The sequence below is a fragment of the Mycteria americana genome, chromosome 5 (genome assembly GCF_035582795.1).
Source record: "Mycteria americana isolate JAX WOST 10 ecotype Jacksonville Zoo and Gardens chromosome 5, USCA_MyAme_1.0, whole genome shotgun sequence".
In the NCBI taxonomy this organism is placed as follows: domain Eukaryota; kingdom Metazoa; phylum Chordata; class Aves; order Ciconiiformes; family Ciconiidae; genus Mycteria; species Mycteria americana.
Genome location: NC_134369.1, coordinates 10,649,220 through 10,671,909, shown reverse-complemented (window position 1 = coordinate 10,671,909; position 22,690 = coordinate 10,649,220). Strand labels below are relative to the sequence as shown.

Here is a 22,690-nt window from a genome sequence, read left to right as displayed (position 1 = left end):
TTGTTAAAAAAAGAAGTAGAACTTTCCCTATCTGAATCACGTGAACGTCACAGTCTATTGTTCTAGCATAGCAGATTATATACCATGTTATGTCCCAATCCCTCAAACAGTTTGCTTTTTTCCCTTCTACATAAGCCTCTCAGAGAGGCGTGGATACATACTTAGGCCCAGGATACTGTTGTCCTCATTGTTGTTCGTGCCACACCCATCCGGCAAATTATATGTTCCCTGCTCTCCATTCTGTAAGGGTCGAGGAAGCTTTCCTGGCAAGGTTTGATACTTGCTGCCTTTCACAAGTGGCTTACTCTGTGTTTTTTTTTTTTTAAGAGGGAAAAACCAAATAAATAAATAAATAAATCAAATCACTCATCGTGTTTGCAATCCAGTACACAATATTTTAAAAGTTGAGAAAAAGTATTTGAAGTTCACGGTTCAAAATGACACCACCCCCCTCCACATTCCTTCTTACAGATAATTCAATTTAAATCCAATAGTCAGCTGACAAAGTTTTCTAGCTAAGACACAGCCTTCTCTTCCCTCATCTGCCCCTTCCACTTCAGCCAGACTGTATATTACATTAAAATATATGTTGAATATGACCTGGTTTTATCATCAGAATTTTTCTAGCTGTCTCCCTTTCCTCTAGGACCCTGGCACTATATAATAATTTGGTCCTTCCAAGGTCAACTTCGATAGTGCCAGAAATGCATTTAGTTACTTCTCAGCCCATTCTTTGCTCTGTCAATTTTTCCCCCATGTTTCACCAGACTGTCTATGTTTCTGCCTGACAATTGTATCTCGCTGGAATTTAAGCCAAAACTATTTGTGTAACACAAATTTGGTCAAACATATTTGCCCACCACCATTAAGAACAGTAAAAGAATCAACAATGAAGTTAGGCTACAGAAATTTCTGTTTTGTAAGAATTAAGATCTCTTTCTATAGATAACATTACAAATGCAAGGATTTAAAAAAAATAATTATAGCTAAATATATAGTTGCCAAATATATAGCTAAATATATAATTGCCAATTGTACTATAGAACCTAAGCACAAGGTATACTTTTGATACATGCTGGGGAAAAAAAAAAAGCATAGACTGAGCTGCATTTTAGGGCTAGTCTGAATGGCTGCTGACTCTACAATTTCTGTCCAGTCAGGCTAAAATAGAGCCTAACGTAGTCAGGCTAAAATAGAGCTTGCCTGCAGCTCTGGTACATGTACACAGTCACAAGAGGTGGTCCTCAAAGTCTCAGTATACTGTATTGAAAGGGAACTGGTATGTAGGGTTTGCTAAAAACAGAATATCTCTTCATTTTCCTTGCATTCAATTTTTCAGTGATCAACTGCTTGGGGATCTTGCTCCTTGTACAAGGGTAGATTAGAATTTGTCTATAAATCTGATAGCTTTGAGCCTAACCAGATACTTTTCCAGCCAAAGTATGCATTTCACAGGGGTACTTGTCTGCGGTTTTGGAAACGGCATGTTGAGACTTCTTCAATACTGAATCCAAATGAAAATACGAAGGAGCCATCACTCTGGACAAAAATGTATATTCCACAACTGCCAAAACTATAGGAATATAGAGGCTTTTCCAGAGAAGCAATGAACCTGCTACTCCAGTTGACATTAGTGGGAGCGGTGTACATTCAATGTGCATTTTGGAATAAGCTCATATTGGTAAATGTTTCAGTAGCAGAAAGGAGGTTATGTAGGAAAACTTCGTACTGAAAATACGCAAAACATTTAGTATACAGAAACATATAGTATGCTCCTATTTAGTAACCCCATTCTAGCAAAATTGTTGTAAAACATTTAAAACATTGTCTGTGACAGGATGACGCATGAAATATTTAATGAGAGAACCACAGGTTTATCTATTCTTATTTCAAGGCCTAGAGGGATCTTTGTGATACTATAACTGCAGTCCAGATTCCTCAGTTCCTCACCCCTTGCCCCTGTTTTGGCAACTGCAGGACTACATCCTGACTTGTACCAAAACTTATATGAGTAGAGAAATTGCTTACTATATTAGCACTGTATTTTCTGAAATTGACTGACTTCACCTTCTAACGTCACATAAAAGCTTCTAGATAAAAAAAAAGATTTCCCTCTCAAATCCTTACCCCTGGTCTCAAGAGTTTGTCAGTACTTGAATTATGCAAACATTTTAAAAAGAAAACAAATATAACCTGAAAACGCAGCCGTACTATCACAGCACATCAAAACAGATAAATGTTAGGAGAGTTTACAGTTAATATACCTCTTGTTCTACAACAGGCTGTACTGGTTTTCCGTCTACATACTACGGAGTTGCAGGGAGGGTAATTTCAAGGTTTTATGGAAAAAAGCAACAGACAAATGTTAGTATTAACATACATACACAAAACATCAATTGTAGTCTTATTACTATAGTGATGCTACTTAATGCATTGACAATATATTACAAGGTCTGTTATCTCTTCATTTCATTTCAATAAAATATTTAATACTAAATGTGTTCAAACCACTCTACAAAATTCGGGTGCTGTTTAGGTTCTGTTGTGATCAAAGGAATTTCCTATTTTCAGGCTTCTGGGTGGTCCCTTTAGACTTACTTTAAGCTGGGAACATAACAGTTTAACAGTTAAAACAATATGAAAATGACTGACATGAAAAAACATAAACAATACTGTATGTATCCAGCTGAAACCATAAAAAGCTGTGATAGAAATGAAGCGATACAAGTACCAGCATGGCTAGGTCAGACACACCAATGTGTTTTATTTTATTTTATTACATCCAGCAATAATTGGAATTTGAGTTTTGTGCAAAGAACAGCTCCAGTAAACAGTGCCGCTAGCACAGGTTCTCTTGGACTTAATGCAAGAAGCAAAGTCCTGTCATGCTGAGTCAGCAAAACAAGTTTTCTTGGCCTTAGTTTTGGTTGTATTAGCCACTCACTTATATGCATAGGGAGGTCTCATTTATTTCACTAAGAAGCCTCAAGCCTAAACTAGGGCAAACAACTTAAATGCCTTGCTGAACATGGGGCTGGCTTGCTACACTTCTCTTGTATCCTTGGTAGTTTCTTGTTCCTCTGTGGACTCTGATTTAACAGATAGAACAGATTTACAGCCTAAATGTGTAGGTACAACCTTATCACATCATATCACAGAGACAAATTATGTTTTTGAATTTAAGACAGGAAAATAATTTAAAAGTTATGAAAAGAAAACAGACCTTCATAAATTCCACGGAATGGAATGAAATGTTAGTTCTGAACTGATTTGTCACATGTATGACCACAATGAAATGAGTGCAACACAAATGTCAAACATTCTGTTTGGTCACTGTCATCTTCAGAGATTTAAGAAAAACTTAAGACAATTTGAAGAACTGGAACAATCATATTACTAGTATCTGTTTATAAATAGCATTACTGGGTGTGGGTAATCTAGTATTAAGCCTAATTTGAGTATAGAAAGTGTCAATAACAGTCTTACATAATTACATAATAACAGTCTGCATAATTACAAGTGCAGAAAAGTTTCAGTGTACATAATGACAAAACAAGCCTGCGGACCATAATGTAATGAGACTTTGTAAATTGCAAAGTCTTTATTCTGGAATGGAATTAAGCCTTTGAATTAATAACAGTGCTCCTGCTGTTTTAACTAAGGCAGCATCACTACCATCTTCAGGAATGCCATTTATATCGGAAGTCTAAGTTAGGGAGTGACACTCATATTTACATGCAAGCACCCAAAAAGGAATCATATGTGGAAATACCCAGTCCCAATATTTAATTACTTTCAGGATTTGCTGCCTTAACATTTTTAGTGATTTGGAAGTCAAAATTATTTTAAAAACACTTACCTATAAACAAAATAATACTGCAGTTCAACAAATTGACCTCTCATGTTATTTGTTGTATTTCTCTTAAATATTTTTCTTCTCTTTCAGCTGAAAAGCTGAATTTGAGGATGTGTACATATAGGTGTGTCAACTAGTTTGTTTATTCTAAGCTCGGCAATGGGGTAGAAGAAGAACCTGACTGTTTTATTATTAGGGCTTTTTTCCCCACGTACAATGTTAGTGGTGGTTAGGGTTACTACATGTGAAACAAAAATAATATTTATACTTGACCTTTATCTTTTAGTCATGATGTTAAACACCAGAAATTGTGATTACAAATAAACCAACCTTTTCCAGGGATTCACTCTGCAAGTCTTCTAAACTACTTGATTTTTTTTTCTGTGGAACCCTTAAATAATGATAGGCAAAGAAGCAACAGTTAATACAACATAGTATGCTTGTATATGCCACAACTGTATCGTATGACAGCTGTATATATCACATAATGTCTGCATATAACAGATAATCCAGAATTAGGAGATTAATTTCTTTTGTTACCGTTTTAGCCTAAAACTCATACTATTGGGAACTGCAATAGATGAAATCAGAAACAGCAACAAGACATCTTTTGATCAACAATGAAAGGCAACAAGGCACACTGTGCAGTTTTAAACCTCATATCTACAGATGACTTTTTAGAAGCTCTTAACAAACAAGAGTAGACAGTAATAACTCACTGTGAACAGTGTGCAACATTAAGGGCTTTTAAAAAGATTTAAAAAATGGAAAAAGGCAGAATTATAAAAAAAATTCCTGGCTATATGTTTTACATTTCAATAAAAGTTACTCATTCTTACCTATTTATGATTTCCAAAGATTCTTCTTGTGGAGGGGTTAAATTAGTTGAAGATACTGGAATGCTCCCACTTTAAATCAGAATAAAATATACTGTTTTAAGTACATATATCTTCTGATATATAAAAGTGCCAATTTATTCCTGTAATTCAAACCTTATACAACTATGTATTTGCAAACTCCCATGGCAAACACTGCTTTCACAACTGCCCAAAAGTTCTTGCAAAGCCAAGAACAGGCAAGACAAGATGCCAACAGTTAAACAGACTAAATAATATAGACTTAGGACAATCCACACAAAAAACAAGAAACAAAAGGTCTTGCCTGATTTCCATAGCTTTGTGTGGCACTGGAGAGAGCATAGCTGGTGACAATTCTCCTGAAGAGGCCTATGTAAAATATAAGAGTTTCAAGCCTGTAACTAGTGCCTGTGATTCTGAATCTATCATGGCCATACCAAGAGCCACAAAAATTCAGCCAGGGCCAAACCCTCATCTACATTATGTTAGTTACTATAGAGATATCAATACAAACACATCATATATACAGCAGAACTTGCTTCTAAAACATCTTTACTAAGTACCTCTGTTTCAAATAATTCTCCTTGAGGATTATTCAAAAGATTCCACTTCCTTAAAGTTGTCTCAAGTTCCTCTTCACTGCCACCAGAGATGGAAGAGCCTGTGAGCATTAAGGATTAGAAGTAGAAAGGGAGAGAAACAAGCAAAAAAACCCCCCCATTTAGGACCATGTTAGACAGTCTAATACGTCAGACTCTAAATTCCCCTTCAGTCTTCATCTGATGCATGTAGTTTACCAGCCTCTGTGCTCCCCACCCCTCCTTTGGGCTCTGACTTACAAGGAAGTTGATTTATATTAGAGCAACAAATTTACGACTTCTAGTTACATGCTGTGCTCTGTTGCGAGTAGCTGAGCTGCTTATGAGGCAGCTTCTGAACCACTCTAATTCATAGTTTGATGTTCTGAGGCAAGTTCAGGTTGGTACCATTTTCTTACAGTGTATCGCTTTATAGGTGGTATGCATGTTTGACATCATCTGTATCATAATGCAGTGCCCCATGCTCAGCTCAAGGATGAACAATGGTAAACACACCAGGTATTTCTGAATATTCCAGATCTAAACAAATACTGAAATACTCCAAATTCATTATTTAGTAGGATTTTTATTCCTAAATTGTCAAAGCTGCAATACTAAATCTGGGTCCGAATATTTAGTGCTCAGCAAACTTCCGGAGTATTTTGGATAAGAATTTTTTTCTGGAGATCTCCTATGCATAGGGTTGTAAACAGGATGTGGAAGGGCTGCTGTGCCATGATGGAGAAATTTAGACTGACCTTTGAGCACACTAATAATTCCTAATTTATGTGACAGAGGTGCAGCAGCTCTAGGCAGTTACAAAAAACCACCAAATCTTATGGTTAAGCCTTGGCACTATTAGAAGAGAGATCACTTGAAAACTCATGAGCTTTGTTATCGTGCTGCCCAGCTACAAAGACAGCCAACAACCCTGATACTGACCATTGGCCCTTCAGGATATGAAGTGACACGCTATGGTTCCTGGTACACAGCCCCTCAGCACAAATTACTAAAACCAAAAGAGCTACCCATAGTTGAGTTCAGGATAGCTCCTTTACATTTCACTCGACTGTCAATAGTTGTTTCAAGCAGCTACTGTACTTTAATCCAAAATAGATTTTGGGTTTTTTTTAAATGTATGTGTTACCTATGGTGAAGAGTCAGTCATCTTTTGTCAACGTGATTTGTAGCTTGCCTTAAGCAGAAATAAGAAACGCTTAGAATATATTGTGTTTCTGTCAAGTAATTATTTGAAACAGTTACCAGAGACAGACAACTTCAACCCATTGATTCTACCAGAAGTTTTTAAAGCAGAGATTACACTTCAAAGGGAACCTTTAAAACCCACCTCTAGAAATAAAAACATAAATAATCAGCAAGATACTTCTTGGTAACCTAAACACGAGACTCCCACAAGCAACAGCTAAGGTAACAAGCTCATTTGGCTGTGATAATACTGTAGCCATCACAATATGCACCTCAGTGTAGACAATCTCAGTATAGACTCTAGTTCCCCCACAGGTTTTGTTTTATTATGCTGAGCATCACTGTTTTTTTAGTTACACTGTACTGAACGTCTATATTAGCATACGTTAACACCATCATACTCCCTGCAGCACCAACTCAATAATCCAGAGCACCATGGCTTGCTCCTTGCTCATGCACTCAAGTGTCCTCCAAAAGCCATGTCCCACAGGGGGATGGTGCACTCAAATATGTCCAACCGGGATGTGGCCAAGGAGAGCGGAACTGCAGGGGTTACTGTTGAGAGCACCTACTCTCAGGGTAACAGTGGTGTAGCTATCTTGGGAGTTACCCTCAATATGTCTCCAAAAGCTACAATCACACCTTTGGATTTCCTTTCAGAACGCTTTCAAGTGAGAGACTTCTTTGTTTTGTAAATGAACGTTCAGAGAGAGATTTACCCGACTCCTGTTCCCTATTCTTATGTGTTAAATACAAGTTTCCATTCTGCCATACAAGACCTGAAAATACTGTGTTTGTTAATGTGATGATGTACATTGAACAAAACTGTCCTTTCAGAAGGTCAAGTTTCCCAGACTAAATTTAGTACCAAAAACTAAGGTGGCAACTTAAAAATGAGATTGTCCTAAAACCCACTCCACTTCCTGCAGCATAACTGATAAATGGGACAAAGATTTTTCCCCAGATTTTGAAGTTAAATATATAATACTGTGTGCACCAAAGCAACCATGGGTTTTCAGTTGTTCTCTCCAAACCAGATCTCACCTAGTTGGCTGTCAGGAGTTTTCTTAGTGGAAGGGAAGGGCAACAGGACTTATTATGCTCATTGCAACTCTTTTTAGCAAAAAAGGAAAAAAGTCCTCCTAACAGTATCAAATTGCACCTGAGATCAGCTACCCTTTTATGAATGCTGTATAAAAACATGACATAAAAGGAAAACATTGTGTCATTAATGCTAGCTGGCTGGCTGGCAGCTGATCATTACTGCCATTCCTGAATTGAACTATGGCGTAGGAAATCTGAATATGGGATGTATTAATTTAATTAATGTTCATCATCCACTAAGGTCTCCCGATACCATTTTACACTGTAGAAACCAGTTACTCATAACACAACGGTTATAGGAAACACCATACAAACTTAGTAACTATCTGTATACTTTATTCATCTCCTACAGATGAATTAATTTAAATCAAACCATGTCATTTTAATTTTGAATAATAGATTCTTGAGAGGGATATAATGCAATTTAATAAGAATACTGTAAACTCATGCCTTTAGCCAATTTGAATGAACTTTCCTAATTGCCCCTGTGTTGACAAATTCTGTCTGCATGAGTGTCTTGCTGTTTGCTCCCTCCTTTTCACCCTTTTTGCTCTAATTCCTTTTGGTCTGGCCTCTACAACCCACGTACAACTGAGGGGATGGCAACCAGCAGCAGTGAAAAAGGAAGTATGAAGCTTTGGCCATGAAGGACTATGTCATAGGCCTGCACTGTGGAAGAGATTTACAGGAGTCCCATCAGCGAGGAGAGACAGGACTGCATGAAGTAGCTAATAAAACCATGGCCGCAGCTGTCTGCCCAGCCATTGCTACATGGATGTAGGAGTTCTGCAGCCAAAGCTCCTGCCCCACTGCAGTATATGTAGCAAAGTGTTTTAAGGGGAGCAGTTGCTGACTTCAGGTTGCCTTCGCACATAAGGAGGTAAACTGCAGTGCTTCAGACCCAATGGATAGAGCAGTTCACACAGCTGTACAACCAGAGCAGTAATCTCATCAGTCATCCTTCCTTATCAATCAGAATCCTTAATGACACCATCTAAAACAACATATAGCACCAAAATTAGGCTCCAAGGAGGGATTTACTATTAACTGATGTAGAACAAATTTTAGGTTATGACTTACAGGGTCAAGCATAAGATTGAGTCACAGAAGTCTTGCTGAATAGTAATGTTGTAACTAAATCTCCAGATTTGACCCTATTTTTTTTGTCCTGACTACAAGCACAGGAAACAAAAGGGAAATCTCCACAAACTACAGGCAGTAACACACAAGCCTGGTCAAGACATACTGTGGTTCTCTCTGTATCTGAAAGAGTGTATACTTGCTCTCATAGTACTCCAACATGATACAAATATATGCATAATGAAATATATATTACTATACACATATATTTAAAAGGCAACAAATAGCAGTACACGTGCAGTTTTAAAAGACCTGATACCAGGAAATTATTCACAAGGCATTTTACCGTGAGCTGCAATCATTATCTCTTTGACCCTCCTGTACTGGCTTAGCAATAGTGTTAACTCCTCTATTCGACGGTCCTGTGAAAAGCATTAAATAAAAACATACATCTGAATACATGTTTCTACATACAGAGGTTCAAAATCATCATTTCATTCTTATTACGTAGAACAAGGATTATTTTCTCACCTTTTCTTCATTTGCAGCCAATAATGATTCCATTCCTACCTTCAACCGTTGAACTTCTTGATCTAGAAATGTTTTTAAAATGTTATAAGGAAAATACACTTGCTATGTTTAGTGTAAACAGTATATGTTTTGTGATACTATCCCTATGTTCTTATGAGTAACCAAAACCATGTCAGTGGCACGGCAAATGCACTGTTAAAACTACATTTAACTTAGAGCTTTTCAAAAGCTGAACTATTAAAAGCATCGCAAAACACAAACATGCTGGTTTTGCTTATAAAAGGCTATATAATATATTTTATACTCTAAAAGTCAAGTAATAAAAAAAAAATTGAAGCTTATTTTGAAAAAGATGAGAGTGTGTTTTCTGTTATACATTTAAGGAAATAATTTTAAGTATGATTGAAAATTAATTATATTCCATCTGGGAAAAATATTTTCCAGCTTATGACAAGTAGTTCAAGGACATTCATGAAATCTGGAAATGAAAAACAACAAAAACTAGTTTGATACAAGGAAAATTTGTAATTTTTTTTTTCTTAAAACATTTCAGTATGAATAACTGAGTTAAAATCTACATCAAAAGCTAATACAGAATTGCCTCACATGCAATTCAGTGTTACAAGATAGAGGTTATTCAGGAATGTTATAGTCAAAACCAATTAAAACACACTCTCTGAAAATTTATGATGTTGTTAATCACATAATCCTAACTTTGCTGAACCAAATCTTTCATTTCTTCTCTACACACTATTCCTAGCAAGTCCTCCAGTACCAACCTATGCTAAATAAAGTCTAGATGATGGAGACAGAAACTGAAATAGTTTATCTGCTGTAACTGCCACTCAAGGAATTCATGCTTTGACATTAAAACAGACCCGCTTGTTTCACAGAAGACTATGAAAACCAGATGTGGCAGGCATGAAGTGAGAGCTAAGAAAGAAAATCAATACTGCTAAAGAGCATCTTAAAAAAAAGTTTTACAACTAGATGTTGAATGTACGATGTCACATCTAGACTATTGGCAAAAACTGTAATTACTTTTTTTTGTAGTCATTCTGAAAAATACACACCTTATAATGATTAAGTTTTAAAACATGCAAATGAACTTTGCAAACATTTCTCTTGCAAAGAGAACACTTAGTAACACAAGACATGCACAGACACAGCCAAATCAAAAACAAGCCAGCAGGCAGTGGGCAAGCAATTGGAAGATTTTTTAAAAGCCATTAAAAATCACAGTCCTACTAATTTCTCTTTATAAATATTAGACTTCAAAAAGAACTGGTGTCAAGGTATTTTTAAGCACATTAAAGCAAACTTTACTTAAAATATTTATAACATCATCAAGTATGGAAACATTTTTATTCAGACTGTTCTTTTTAATTTAGTGCACTGATTAAAAAAAGCCCAAATCCTTTCCCTCCAAGGAAGGAGGCTTTCAATTAAAGCCATCTTTCCAGATATTAGATGGGTTTTACATATGTACAAATAAAAAGAGGTAAATGTTAAGTTTTGGCTCTGTTAACCTTGACAATGTTCCTTTGAAGTCCAACTATCTGATTTGTGAACCTCTGATTTTTTTTTTTTCTGAAGTGAAATCTTACTAAACAGGGCAAGTAGCTGTCTGCTTGCTGCAAGCAATGAAAGCAATGTCTCATTTATATTACAATTAGACAGCCAAATCTAAACAAACATTGAATTATTCCTGCAGAGTGCATTTGAGTTATAATTTGTGTGAAAGGAACAGTGAGATAAAGCCAAAAGTGAATTGCAAGGCTTACGTTTTTCTTTTAGCCTTCTCCTATAAACTTCCTCTACGATGGTAAATGGTGAGAGTCAAAGTATGTAGAAAAAGCACATATTAGATAAATTTTGCAATTTAATTAGAATATGCATTCTAGCATACTACAAGTACATTGATATTATTTTCCAACTTTATTTGATAAGACCACCTAAAAATCTGATAAATCAGTCATTTTTTTGCAGAATAATTATTACTGCTGCATACTGTTTCCATTCAAATATAGTCTAAGTGGTTTCCTTAAATGTAGCCTAAAGAATCTGTACATGGTTTGATTCTTCTCCCACTAGAATCAAGGACAGTTTCACCCATCTTCGGCATGAACGCTACTAGAAGTTGAAGGTTGCTGAGCTTTTGATTTATTGTCATACCACTATCTTTCCCTTGAAATATCATAAATTATTTGGGAATCTCATAGAAAATGCAAAATTCTATTAGTAGAAGAGTTCCTCTACAAAACACTGCTGTTAGACAAACTAATTTTCTAGTTAGACATGCTACATGCACAAGCTCTGCAGCCGAGTGAAATCAGCACCAAGGTTATGTTAAGTCACTTATTTGGAATAAACAACAGTCAAAACATAGAGTCTTCTAGAAAAAACACATCTGCATTAATTCCTGTATGGAGATTCTTGGTAAGCCCTGAGGAAGAGGTAGCACAGCACCTGATAAGTCACATCTTAACAAGGGCACTCTTTGGAACCGTTAGTTAACACCCACAAAAGAAGTTAGTGCAGCAAAGCTGATGCACTGCAGTCAGCTACACACAAATATTCCTGCATGGATAAGTGTCAGTATTATAGAAGAAAAGGGTCACTAATATCATATTGCTCACAGCCCAGCAATTGACAGAAGGTCCAGGGAGTCAATATTTCAGAGAACTGTGACATGACTGGTTGAGACCAAAGGCTAAACAAACTGGTTTATTTGCCATTGACCTGTATCAACAGCGCAGATTTAACACAGAAACCTGCAATGTCATAGAATCATAGAACAGCCCAGGCTGTAAGGACCTTGGAAAGACCATCTGGTCCAACCTTTCATAGGAGAGGGAGCCTAAATGAGATATAGTCTTGAAGAAAGGAAAGATGTGAATCAATGACCGTGTTTTAGAATGTTTGGACATTTAAACATTATGCTCAGCTACTACTGACATTTTTTTTTTTCTTAAAAAATGGAAACTGCAAATATTTTTCAAAGAAATTTTGAAGGTATACACACACACAGAAAAAAAAATATTCCCACCGAACTACAGCGACTCTTTCAAATTATAAATAAAATTCCAGTAGAAAAAGTTTCAGTGTCCTTAGGATACTTATTGCAATTTGTGCTGGCTGTAGATTGGGATAGAATTTCACACATTAAAGGCCTCTACTCTACCAGAAGACAAAATAAATTTGTACCATTTTTCCTCCCAAAATAAATTCTATAAGTCCATTCTTATATCTCTTTGTATTCTTTGAAATACTGAGCCAAGCTGCTACCAAAGTGAAGTTGAAGTAGGGTTTTGGATTTTTAATTTTAATTCCCCTCCTCTTACCTCTTTCTGCCACTTCACTATGTGATGGGGTCCTAGATAGCTGACTTTGTAAGCGTTCTATTTCTGCATCTTTGAGAGCTAATTGCTCTTGAAGCTGGGCTATCTCAGCCTGAAAGAGAGTACAATAAATTCAGAATAACATCGTCACCGACTCTCTGCGATTCGTTCCCATGAACTAGAAGACTTCTAAGCATAACACTTTAACTGATGTCCTGTTCCCAATTCAGGACATTGCATAAACACTATAACAACCTTACATATTTCATGGTGTTACTATCCTTATTCCTTTTACAGAAGCTCACTTTTTCCAATGCAATTAGCTCTCAGAGAAGAGAGACTTTCAGAAAGGTAAAATTTTCAAGGATTCATGTAGGTAAAAACAACTCTGGAAAGCTCTCAATACTACAATGCTGGTCATATAATAATGACTATTACAGGGCAACTCCCGAGTTTTGCATGAAGACCACTAAAAAATAACAAAGCATTTTTTAAAAGGTAGTGGTTTTTATCCTAGTTACTACTTCTTAATATAACTGAGAATCTATTATGCTGAGCCCTTTTCTCAGCAGCATGACAAAACTATTCTTCCCCACATCAGATACTACAGCAATATGCTAGAAGAAAAGCATGGCTTGGAAAACAACCACATATATGCAACAAAATATCAGTGATTCATTTACACTTACTGCAATTTGTGCTGCCACGAGATTGGGATAGAATACCACACATTACAGACCTCAACAATACAGGGGGAAAATAATTCTGTGATTGTCCAGCTTGAAATACAGTGACTCACATCTCTTTCCTATTTATGAGAAAAACTGTCAACACCATACTTTCCTAAGTCAGTAGCTTCATTCAGATTTTCTTCAGCAGCCTTAAAGCCTTTATGTATCAATATTCTGCATTTTCCCTAGCAAAAGCATACCAAACCTCCTTGCAGTTAAAGAAAAAAAAAAAAAACCAGAAAAAAGGAAATAAACAAACAAAATCACTAATGTGAGCAGTTTCTCAAAATACTAAAATAAAGCAGGAAAAAATGCAAAACACCAAACAGCATTATCTGAACAGGGAAAAACATGGACTAATTTACTCTAATACACAAACTTATTTTCACCAGGAAGCAAGCAGCTGGATGGCAGCAAAAGATCACCACTCTGCCTGCAATTCCATATGGAATAGAAGAATCTGCCTTGTTGCATCTCTGAAGGGCTCCAACACATCCCAGTGACTAATATGCTTTTTATATCCAGCCATGGAAATATTCCAATTTCTCATCTAAGAAGCTGGAGCAACAGGAAGACAAAAGCTGCAGACCTCTTAATACCAGATTTGGATTTGCCTCCCCTGAGGTCTATTTGATCTCATAGCTTTTTTAAATGCCCTCTTTTCCTTTAATGTCTCATTCCTGTCATCTCTACAATTATTTTTCTTCTTCCTCCCTCTTTCCCTGTACTTTTCTTCCTTTCTAGTCCTGTATCTTCTCTCACTCATTGGGTTTTACGATTCTTCTTTCTTATTTTCATTCTGCTCCTATACTTTCCATAATCTTTATCTGTCTTGGCAGCTGGCCACACGCTGCTTGAGAAAATATTTTCCCAAAGACTCTTCATTTCCACCACGTCGGAGAAAACATTTTCATGGATATAAGAGCTATTATCTTAATAGGAAAAAAGACACGATAGCAACATTTCAATATTCATCTAAGAATTTTCAAAAGAAAGAAATGCTAATACAAATAATAGCTATCTGTCATTTCTGGATCAAGTTATCAAGTATTAAAAAGAAAACTCAGTTTAATAATTTTGAATGTTTTTCCAAGATCCAACCACAACTCAATAAAGTCAGTCATTCCTAGGAACAGGGATTATAGTACTACACAAATGAAAGATGTGATTACAGCACAAAAGCGTACCTCAACAGGGAAAAATAATAAGGTGCTTTTTAATCTAGTGGAAAAGGGCTAAAAATTCAAACTAGAAATAAAGTGCAACTGTTTAACAATGAGAACGTTCAACAAGAAAAATTAATTACTCATAAAAATGATGAAATGTTTCAAATGTCAAGTTTCTCCAGATTACAATCCAACAGCTTTCCAGAATTTAAGGTCAACATAAGGGTAAGGCAGCTATGCGCTTTGATATACACGAAGTCAAAGCAGATGATCTAATGGTGTATTTTGGGCTTAAGATCTATTAAAATAAATTCCATAGTAAGTGAACATCCAACCAGCTTTGCATGTCTCTTTCTTCCCTTCAGTCTGGAAAGCATATTCCACAGAGGCTTGCCACCATTACACAAATAAAAGACAGAAACCTTCAAAGAGGCCTTTCCTCAGAACAGGTCTTTTGTAAGTCAAAAAGCCTTTTTTTTCTTTTTTTTTTTTTTAAGGTAAGAATTACAGAAAGGTAGAAGACTGGAAACTGCTGGGTGGGAGCAAAAGGCAGAAAAAGAAGCTACAAAACTTTAAACCAAAATACTTATTCCAAAGATGGTTGAAGAAAACTTGACCTTATAGCAGGCCCTGACACAAGGCAATTGTAAGAAAAGTAAATATTGATGAGAAGTGGAGCATATCCCTTTCCAGCTGAAATAAGTCTGTCATTGGTAAATGCCAAGTACTCTGCTTACTTTAGTTGCTTTTAATTTCCACTCGTATTGATTTCTTTCATTTTCCAGTTCTTCCACTTTAATTTTGAGGTGTCTAAGTTCCTGTAGCAAACCCTGCAAAGGAAGAACAGCAGCGAAAAGTAAGATTATTCTGGTAGATATTAATTTTCCATAGTCCTAAATTAAAGATCACACATGAGCCACACAGTAATGAACACTGAACCACCACATTAAAAACTGTGACCTAGTCTAAGATGACAAAAACTATTTTGAATTGAGAGATAAGGAATACTTTCTCAAACTCTCCACCTGAAATTACGAGCAAATTTCTTAGTCATATCAAGGAATGCAGTTGAGCCTGCTGAAGTCATGTGTGTCTTGGTGAAAATGAGCCAAAAAATCCACAACTGCAGTCTCATATAACATTAACTATTGGGTTTTTGGGGGGAGTCGGGTTTTTTTTGTTGTTTTGTTTCGGGTTTTTTGTTTTACTTTGTTTTTCAGCCACCTCAAAGTAAGCAGAAACAAGCAGTGCTAAAAGATTACTAACTTTCATTAAAGTGACAACGCTCTCCCCAAACAGGTGTTTAAGCTACTTACCAAGAAAAATAACACTCAGACTAAACAGTATCTAGCAAGTTACAGGCATTTAATACCATACACTTACAGTCAAATATGACTACAAATATCCTACTTTTAGCATTGACGTTCACCACTTTGCAAACTGAGCTGATGCAGCCAAGAGCTGCAGCCAGCCAGGGTTCCTAACATCCATCAATTCCTCTGACAAAGCTGTCTCTTAAATGTCCCTTCTCTCTTTCCTTGACAGAACCGTATCTTATTGTTCATTCTAAATGATAACATTATTAAATCCCTGATGGAGATGGTCTCTGATGAGACCAAATGTCTTAAAATGAAGGAATGGAAAAATTTGCAAGTATACTGGATTCCAAAATGGAGTTATAGTATATACATTAAGCAACCATACTAATATCTTGGATTAAATTGATGTTTATTTTGAATGACTCCCAGATTTGACTCTCAGATTTTTCTCCTCAATATGCAGCTTGTACTGTAGTCTAATAGTTCACTAATTAGTTCTGAACAGAGGCAAGCTCATAAACAATAGCGTTGTTTTCAAAATAGGTATCATACCCAAATGAGTTATTTTTGTAAAATAAACCTATGAGAAAAATTACTGAAAAACTCCCTCACAACGTAAGCAGATTATTTATAAAATGAGTTCTGGGGATCCAAATTTTAACCAAAGAGATGTGGCAACTAGAGCAAACTGATTTAAAAGCAAATATTAAAATGGACTTTTTCAGGCATACCAGTATCATTCCACCTTCAGTAAATTTAAGCAGTTTATGCAAAGTAGCTTTTGTTTTGACATGTGACATAATTTTGACCAAATACAACTAGGCTCTGTAATGTAAATTCAAAAATGCTTTTCTAGTAACTGCTCATGTCAGAGAATAAACAAAAATGTGTTGGATTTGCTATTTAAAGGTACAAGCAGATTATTTTTATTATGGCTCTTTTCATTCACTTTATCATTAGGAAAAAAAAAGGATACATTTCAGATAGTCTTACCTGAAACTGTATTTTATACCTGTGTTAAGCTTTTAAGATATTCAGGAATTAATAATCTGTGTTCAGAGGACTGGCTAGAGTGCACTATCATGCATGGCTAGGGTGACATTATCATGAGGAAAATTAGCAAACTACCAAACCATGCTAGCGTGCTGCATATCAAACATTCAAATCTCAACTAAGGGGGGAAAAAAAACCCCAAACCCCAAACTAAAAAAAAAACAAAAACAACCCACACCACACCAGCACTACAGACCCACAAGTAAAATGGAAACCATAAAAAAAACCCTGAAAGAGGTGATTGGGTCTTACAGATGTCTGTGCTTTAGTAAGCAGACATCAATGGTGACCAAATTTGTCCCAATAATCGGGGGTGGGATGTCTCAGGTGGGGTTTTTTTGGTAGTTTTTATGACCACCTCACTCTTTGCTAATGAAAGCCACAAAGATTAATGCCAATAATTCACAACATAGCTCTGGTTAGTGGAATTTAGTTTCTGCAAGAGAAGACGCGAGGCAATACACAGGCTTCCTGCTAAGGTGTACTTCTCGTACATCACACCGAGAGCAATTCTTCTGGCTGAGAGTCTCTACCACTGATGTTGGACTAGATTGAGGATCATTAGGTGTCAAGTCTGGTTTCCTATCTTGAGACTTTCTTTCTTGGATTCTACTATTAATTTCCAGCTGCAGTCTACACATCTGCTCCTGTAGCTCACTGATCAGGTTCACTACTGACTGAAAACATGGGAAGAAAGGAAAAAAAGAAAAACAACAACAACAAAAAGACAAGTGAGAAAGAAAATGATGCAAAGAAGACACTTCTACAGTTGCAGCACAAAGAAATACATGAAGCACATCAAAGGCAAACTAAAAAAAGACAGATGATGTGTTTCCCTTCTGATAAAGTATATGTGAATGGGTACAAATCTGGAATATTGCACAAAGCTACAGTTTAAATAAAACAGAACCTGTATTCCAGACTAATTCACAATTCTGATCCTAATGTGAAGATCGGAATTTGGCCTGTCATGTTTGGAAACTTATTCAGTCACATGAAGTCAGACATCAGGAAGAATTGGAACATACTTTAATATGCTGGCTGAGAGGCACAATTTTGCTGAAATGGACTTGATTACATTCATTTACATAGCCAAATCATCCACTAGGAAGAAATTGCTAAGTGCTCAGTTGGGGCCATAACCTGCTCTTTCACAGCTTATACACAGAATTTACTAATAAAGTAATTCTGTTTCCAGGTCTAGCATGGGTCAGAAAAATAACTCCATTACCTAGCTTGCTAGCTAGGCAGTATCTTGACATGGAGAAAGAGTTAAGCAACATACATAGGAGAAATCAAAGGATACCACAGGAGAAAAAGTAATGACTTTTAAAGTGTGCTGATTTGCTGGCCAGCTTCTTGGAATGGTGTGTATCAGCGATACACACAAAAAAAATCCAGCTACAGAAAGCAAACCAAAGACAAGTATTAAAACCTATATAACATTTCACTTAAACTCCCTAACTCAGTAGCAAATAGTGCTAGGTATTTTCTCAGGTATTACAAGTTTGGAGTGCATTTCTCTTAACTTTCATGTACATTAACAACATACATTTTGTGATTTCTCAATCTTCTGAAGTGGAACAAATTTGATCAGATTGATCCATCTCCCAAAGGAGTGAAAAAGTTTTTAGTGGACAGAACAACAGATGACATGGCATAATTTTATTTATTTTCTTCATTATCATGCACAACAGTCCTCCTGTAATCTCGACACTCTGGTGAACCAATAATCTCAAAGCTAGGGAACAACTACTGCAAGAACAGGACACTGTTCTGACCAGGTACGTATTTAACACAACCAATCTCAAACTGTATCAGCATCCACAGACAACTTTAAATATTCACAAAGATTCCCTTTCAAAAATGTATGTATCAGTTAGGTAAAAGAGTTTCACATCGGTTAAGTATTTTTCTAGGGCACTGTGCATAAGATGAAATTCAGAAAAGCATTCGCACATATTTCACTTTATACATATTATTCTCAATCTGGATCTCAATGTCTGATGCTCACCCTCTGTCATCCAACAAACTTTTATGCACGTAAATGAGGATTAGTTCCGTAAATGGTAAAAAAATTTAGAAAGAGTACTGGGCCCCAGCATACCAACTCTGCAATATCCAGTCTTTTATGGGCTGACATGTTTTGCCAGGGCTGCACAGGTAAGAAAAGATAGCCTCCTTTAGTGTCAGCTCCCCTAGGTGAAACCATATCCTTTGTAGGTTCAGTGGCTACATTAGCCACTTTGCAGCAACACAGTAGGCTAATGGCGAGCAGATCATCCCCCTAGCTAACTCATTCTCGTATCAGAATGCTGCAAAGCAGAACACGCGTAGGACCAGCTGTATGTACAATTTAGATACTATCCACAATTCCTCCATCTTCCATGCTTTGATTTTGTTTATTTTTACCATCATCTCCACAATCAGACGCCTCACTGAGCAGTACCAACTGGAGATTGGAGTCGTCAGGGGACACATCCAACTCTTGCTTTCTTTTAAGCATCAAAGTTTTAGTCTGTGCTCATCTTTGACAGAGAACACTGTTAACCCATACGAGGTTCTGAAGAACCACTGCTCAAACAAGATGCACAGACTTTTAAGCACAAACTGACAGCTGCTCCAGTTGTTGCAACGTGGAAGAGTTCAGAAACACTTCTGCTGCCGCCTTGTAATTCTTTTCTCTTTTGCCTCACATTAAAAACGGGAATGGGAAACACTCTGTGTCCACACAGACTTCCCTCAGGGCAAACTTGACAGTACAGAAATGGCAGAAATCCTTACCCCAGTGAAGGATAAGAGTTCTATGGAAGAGAAACAGATGAACTCCAGCTGCAATACATGCCTTTACAGTTGTTTCTACTTTCAAGGTAGAAAAGGCTTCTCATGTTTGAGATTCTTTCACAGCATGAAAATTTATTAACACAAACATACTATATCTTGAATTTGATTCAGGTGAGACAGCAAACCAAACTCCCCAGTGGGAGTCAGTGGCTCAGCCACTCAAGTTTCTTTGAAATTGCAAGTAACTATGCACTAGGTATTTAATTCAGAAGTGTCCACACAAGAGCCACAAAACAATTCCCAACAGCTTATAGCAAACTTAGATCCTCAGTATGAAAAAGCAAAAACCACAAAACTTATCCCATGCTAGAAGAGAAAATGTAGGAGAGAAGAAGGGCTGCTAAGCAAGTCGAAATGGACAATTATTCCTGCAGTCTCCTGATAGTGATAGGTGGTCTCTTTTGTCTATGTTCAGGTGGAGCAGGCATCTGGGCTGCCACTAATCACTTGATAACGCTGCTTGCTCATACCTTGCTACATTAAGAAAACACATTTCCAAAATTTCTAAGGCTTCTCAGGTAAGAGAAAAGCTACACAAACTCCCTCAGATGGGATTCAGAAACCTTCACAGCATCACTGTGGCAAAAGTAGAACATTATTCCACAAAAAAGGAATTACAACAACAAAGCCAAGAGTGAGACTGTCCATTTACAATCAGCTATTCTCCTGGCCCCTATGTTATATATATAAATAAATGGCACTTAAATTTAGCATGTGCTTTTGAAGAGCCAGAGACAAGTGGCATTCAGTGTGAAATTAATACCTTTGAGAGGAGGTTAGAGATGCTTGATAAACTCTTTGCTGCTAACTAAAACCAAAACTAAACCACAGCTGCACAAGATAAAGTGAAATACACCCGACACATTAAAGCTGGCTCATATTTAGCAGGATATCTTAATTTGTTTTGTTTCCCCCCAACCCAACCAGAGAAATAATTCTACAGATAAATTCTATGTGACTGGAAACAGCTGCTGTGAAATAAGCTGACACAAAATTAGAGTACAGAGCAAATATATTTTAGCTGAATTATTCTGCAATGCCACATTTAATTTTAAACTTTTTAAAACCTGTTATTATATTTAGAAATTGCAGGGTCAGCTATGAAGTATAATTAACAGGCTGTTTAAAATGGTTTAACTGCTGGATGCCTCTGTAACACACGCACTAGGGTGAAAACTGAGGACTATTACTTCTGATAGGAGCAAATCTATAAAATCACTGTTCTGCTCACCTCTGTCAATCCTAAACTCAGTCTTGAAAGCAGCAATTGGCCAGCTGCAGTCTATAAGAAAGGCTCTACCTCTGTCACCCATAGCTTTGTTCCACTTATGTAAAAATACTAATTGCAATTTGATTTGAGGCATTATACACTGCAAGAGCATGTCGTAGTAGCCACGACATTCAGACATACAATTACAACAATATTAATTTCACTCAGTCACTCAGTTTGGAGAACCGTCTCACTCTGAAGCAATTACATTACCACAACACAACTGTGTATGCATAAACAAGAGCAAACTAAAGGTAGACTGTTGGTGTACATAAGAGTGGTTTATTTGTACATAAGAGTGGAAAGATGTAGTTGGGCAGTGGAGGCAAGGAGTTCAGGAAGACACTCGAAGATATTACCCAATTTAAGCAGCAGTTGTAGTCTAATAGTATAAAGAAAATATAGTCATTCTGATGTTTGAAATTGTGTTTGTATTGAAAATTAGTAAAATTCCCAGTAAAAGGAGCTGAAATGGGGTTAAAGCATTAGAATTCAAGTAAGCATCCAGTTTGACTGAAAGCAACCCCTGTTCATCTTGACAAATTGGATTAACGCTTTTTCAGGACAACCTGAAATAATTTTTAAAATGGCTCAATGAACAAACCAAAAATGCTGTTTATTTCCCACAGCTTTACTTACAACACCCATTTTCCTTGCTTTGTGTACACAGGTTTTTGACTTTCGACAGGCCAGAAATCTAATGACATCTTGGGGTAGTTAATAATTCAGGGCATACTTAACACAATGATTCTAATCTGATGGAAAAGTTGAGAATCCTTTTCCATCTCAGCAGGAATGTTTCCTATCACTTAGCAATACAACAAAGGCTTCCAGGCCAACACAGCTCAACTTTTCCATCCAAGCAGGCCACACATCTTGTTGCAGTGGCAGAAGAATTTCACAGGTCATAGCCCCACCCTCATCACATGCCCAGACCTACTGGGTACTTAAAAGTCCTGTCAATGCAAATGCACTCCAAAGCTTTGTTGCTTTCCAGGAGTCAGGCTGACTGTGCATGTCCTGCAATAATTTAAGCAGCCTCGTCCTCTTATTGGACACATAATGGGAAGTGCTGAAGGCCTCTCAGGAAGGTGGCTGTTGGGAGCAGGCTGCCATCTGTAGCAATTAGGAGCTGCACAGACCTGTTTAGATTTTCAGGTAGTACAAGACTGCTTAGACCTTCTGTACACAAGACACTGACAATTATGGGTGAAAGAGCATGAGAAGGCCACAGATGGTAAAAACAGCAGCTGGTGCCTGCCTGGCTTGCAACCTCTGCCAGAAATTGCTCTCTTTAAGCTATCTTTTAATCTCCAAAGAAAACTTCAGAGGATAAGTAAGTCAAAAAACAAACACACCCCAAATGTATTATGTCACTGCAGGTAAATTACTTATGCATAGTTATCAAATATTCCACTAGCAACATTACAGAGAGCAAACAGTTTTCTAACACCACCTGGATTTCAAATTCTCCTACATCAACGTGGAACATAGTCTTTTTTCAGTCAGCAACATATAAATCTTGGACCTAGTAATCCTCCCTTGCCAGATAATCCTCTCCTGCTAGTTGGTCCCCTTACAGGGCCACTGAGTAGGGCAATTCATATGCATTACTGTTTTCCATAATCACTTCCCTTCCCAGCTCCCACTTGCTGCTCACTACCATGAAATGGATATTGTTCCTATGATTCCCCGTTTCATACTCTCTTTCTTAACCAATATGGTAAAAAGCAAAGCTTCTTTGATGTCCAGAA

The 22,690-nt window shown here is 36.9% G+C and overlaps 2 protein-coding genes across 2 annotated transcripts in view; one reads left to right on the top strand and one right to left on the bottom strand.

Annotated features, from left to right (window-relative positions):
- Positions 1-14,721, top strand: part of CYB5R2 (cytochrome b5 reductase 2) — a 38,725-nt gene extending 24,004 nt beyond the window's left edge. Inside the window, exon 10 of the mRNA XM_075502089.1 lies at positions 13,677-14,721. The gene's annotated coding sequence lies outside the window, so the exon portion shown is untranslated. The remainder of the gene's footprint in view (positions 1-13,676) is intronic.
- PPFIBP2 (PPFIB scaffold protein 2) overlaps positions 1-22,690 on the bottom strand; it is a 108,991-nt gene that overhangs the window by 10,829 nt on the left and 75,472 nt on the right. Inside the window, exons 7-19 of the mRNA XM_075502092.1 lie at positions 17,317-17,499; positions 15,188-15,280; positions 12,557-12,665; positions 10,997-11,029; positions 9,213-9,274; positions 9,028-9,103; positions 5,277-5,374; positions 5,018-5,082; positions 4,696-4,764; positions 4,187-4,247; positions 2,265-2,306; positions 1,613-1,615; positions 162-306 (exon numbers count right to left, since the gene is read on the bottom strand). Coding sequence (XP_075358207.1) covers positions 162-306; positions 1,613-1,615; positions 2,265-2,306; positions 4,187-4,247; positions 4,696-4,764; positions 5,018-5,082; positions 5,277-5,374; positions 9,028-9,103; positions 9,213-9,274; positions 10,997-11,029; positions 12,557-12,665; positions 15,188-15,280; positions 17,317-17,499 — 1,039 coding nt within the window. The remainder of the gene's footprint in view (positions 1-161; positions 307-1,612; positions 1,616-2,264; positions 2,307-4,186; positions 4,248-4,695; positions 4,765-5,017; positions 5,083-5,276; positions 5,375-9,027; positions 9,104-9,212; positions 9,275-10,996; positions 11,030-12,556; positions 12,666-15,187; positions 15,281-17,316; positions 17,500-22,690) is intronic.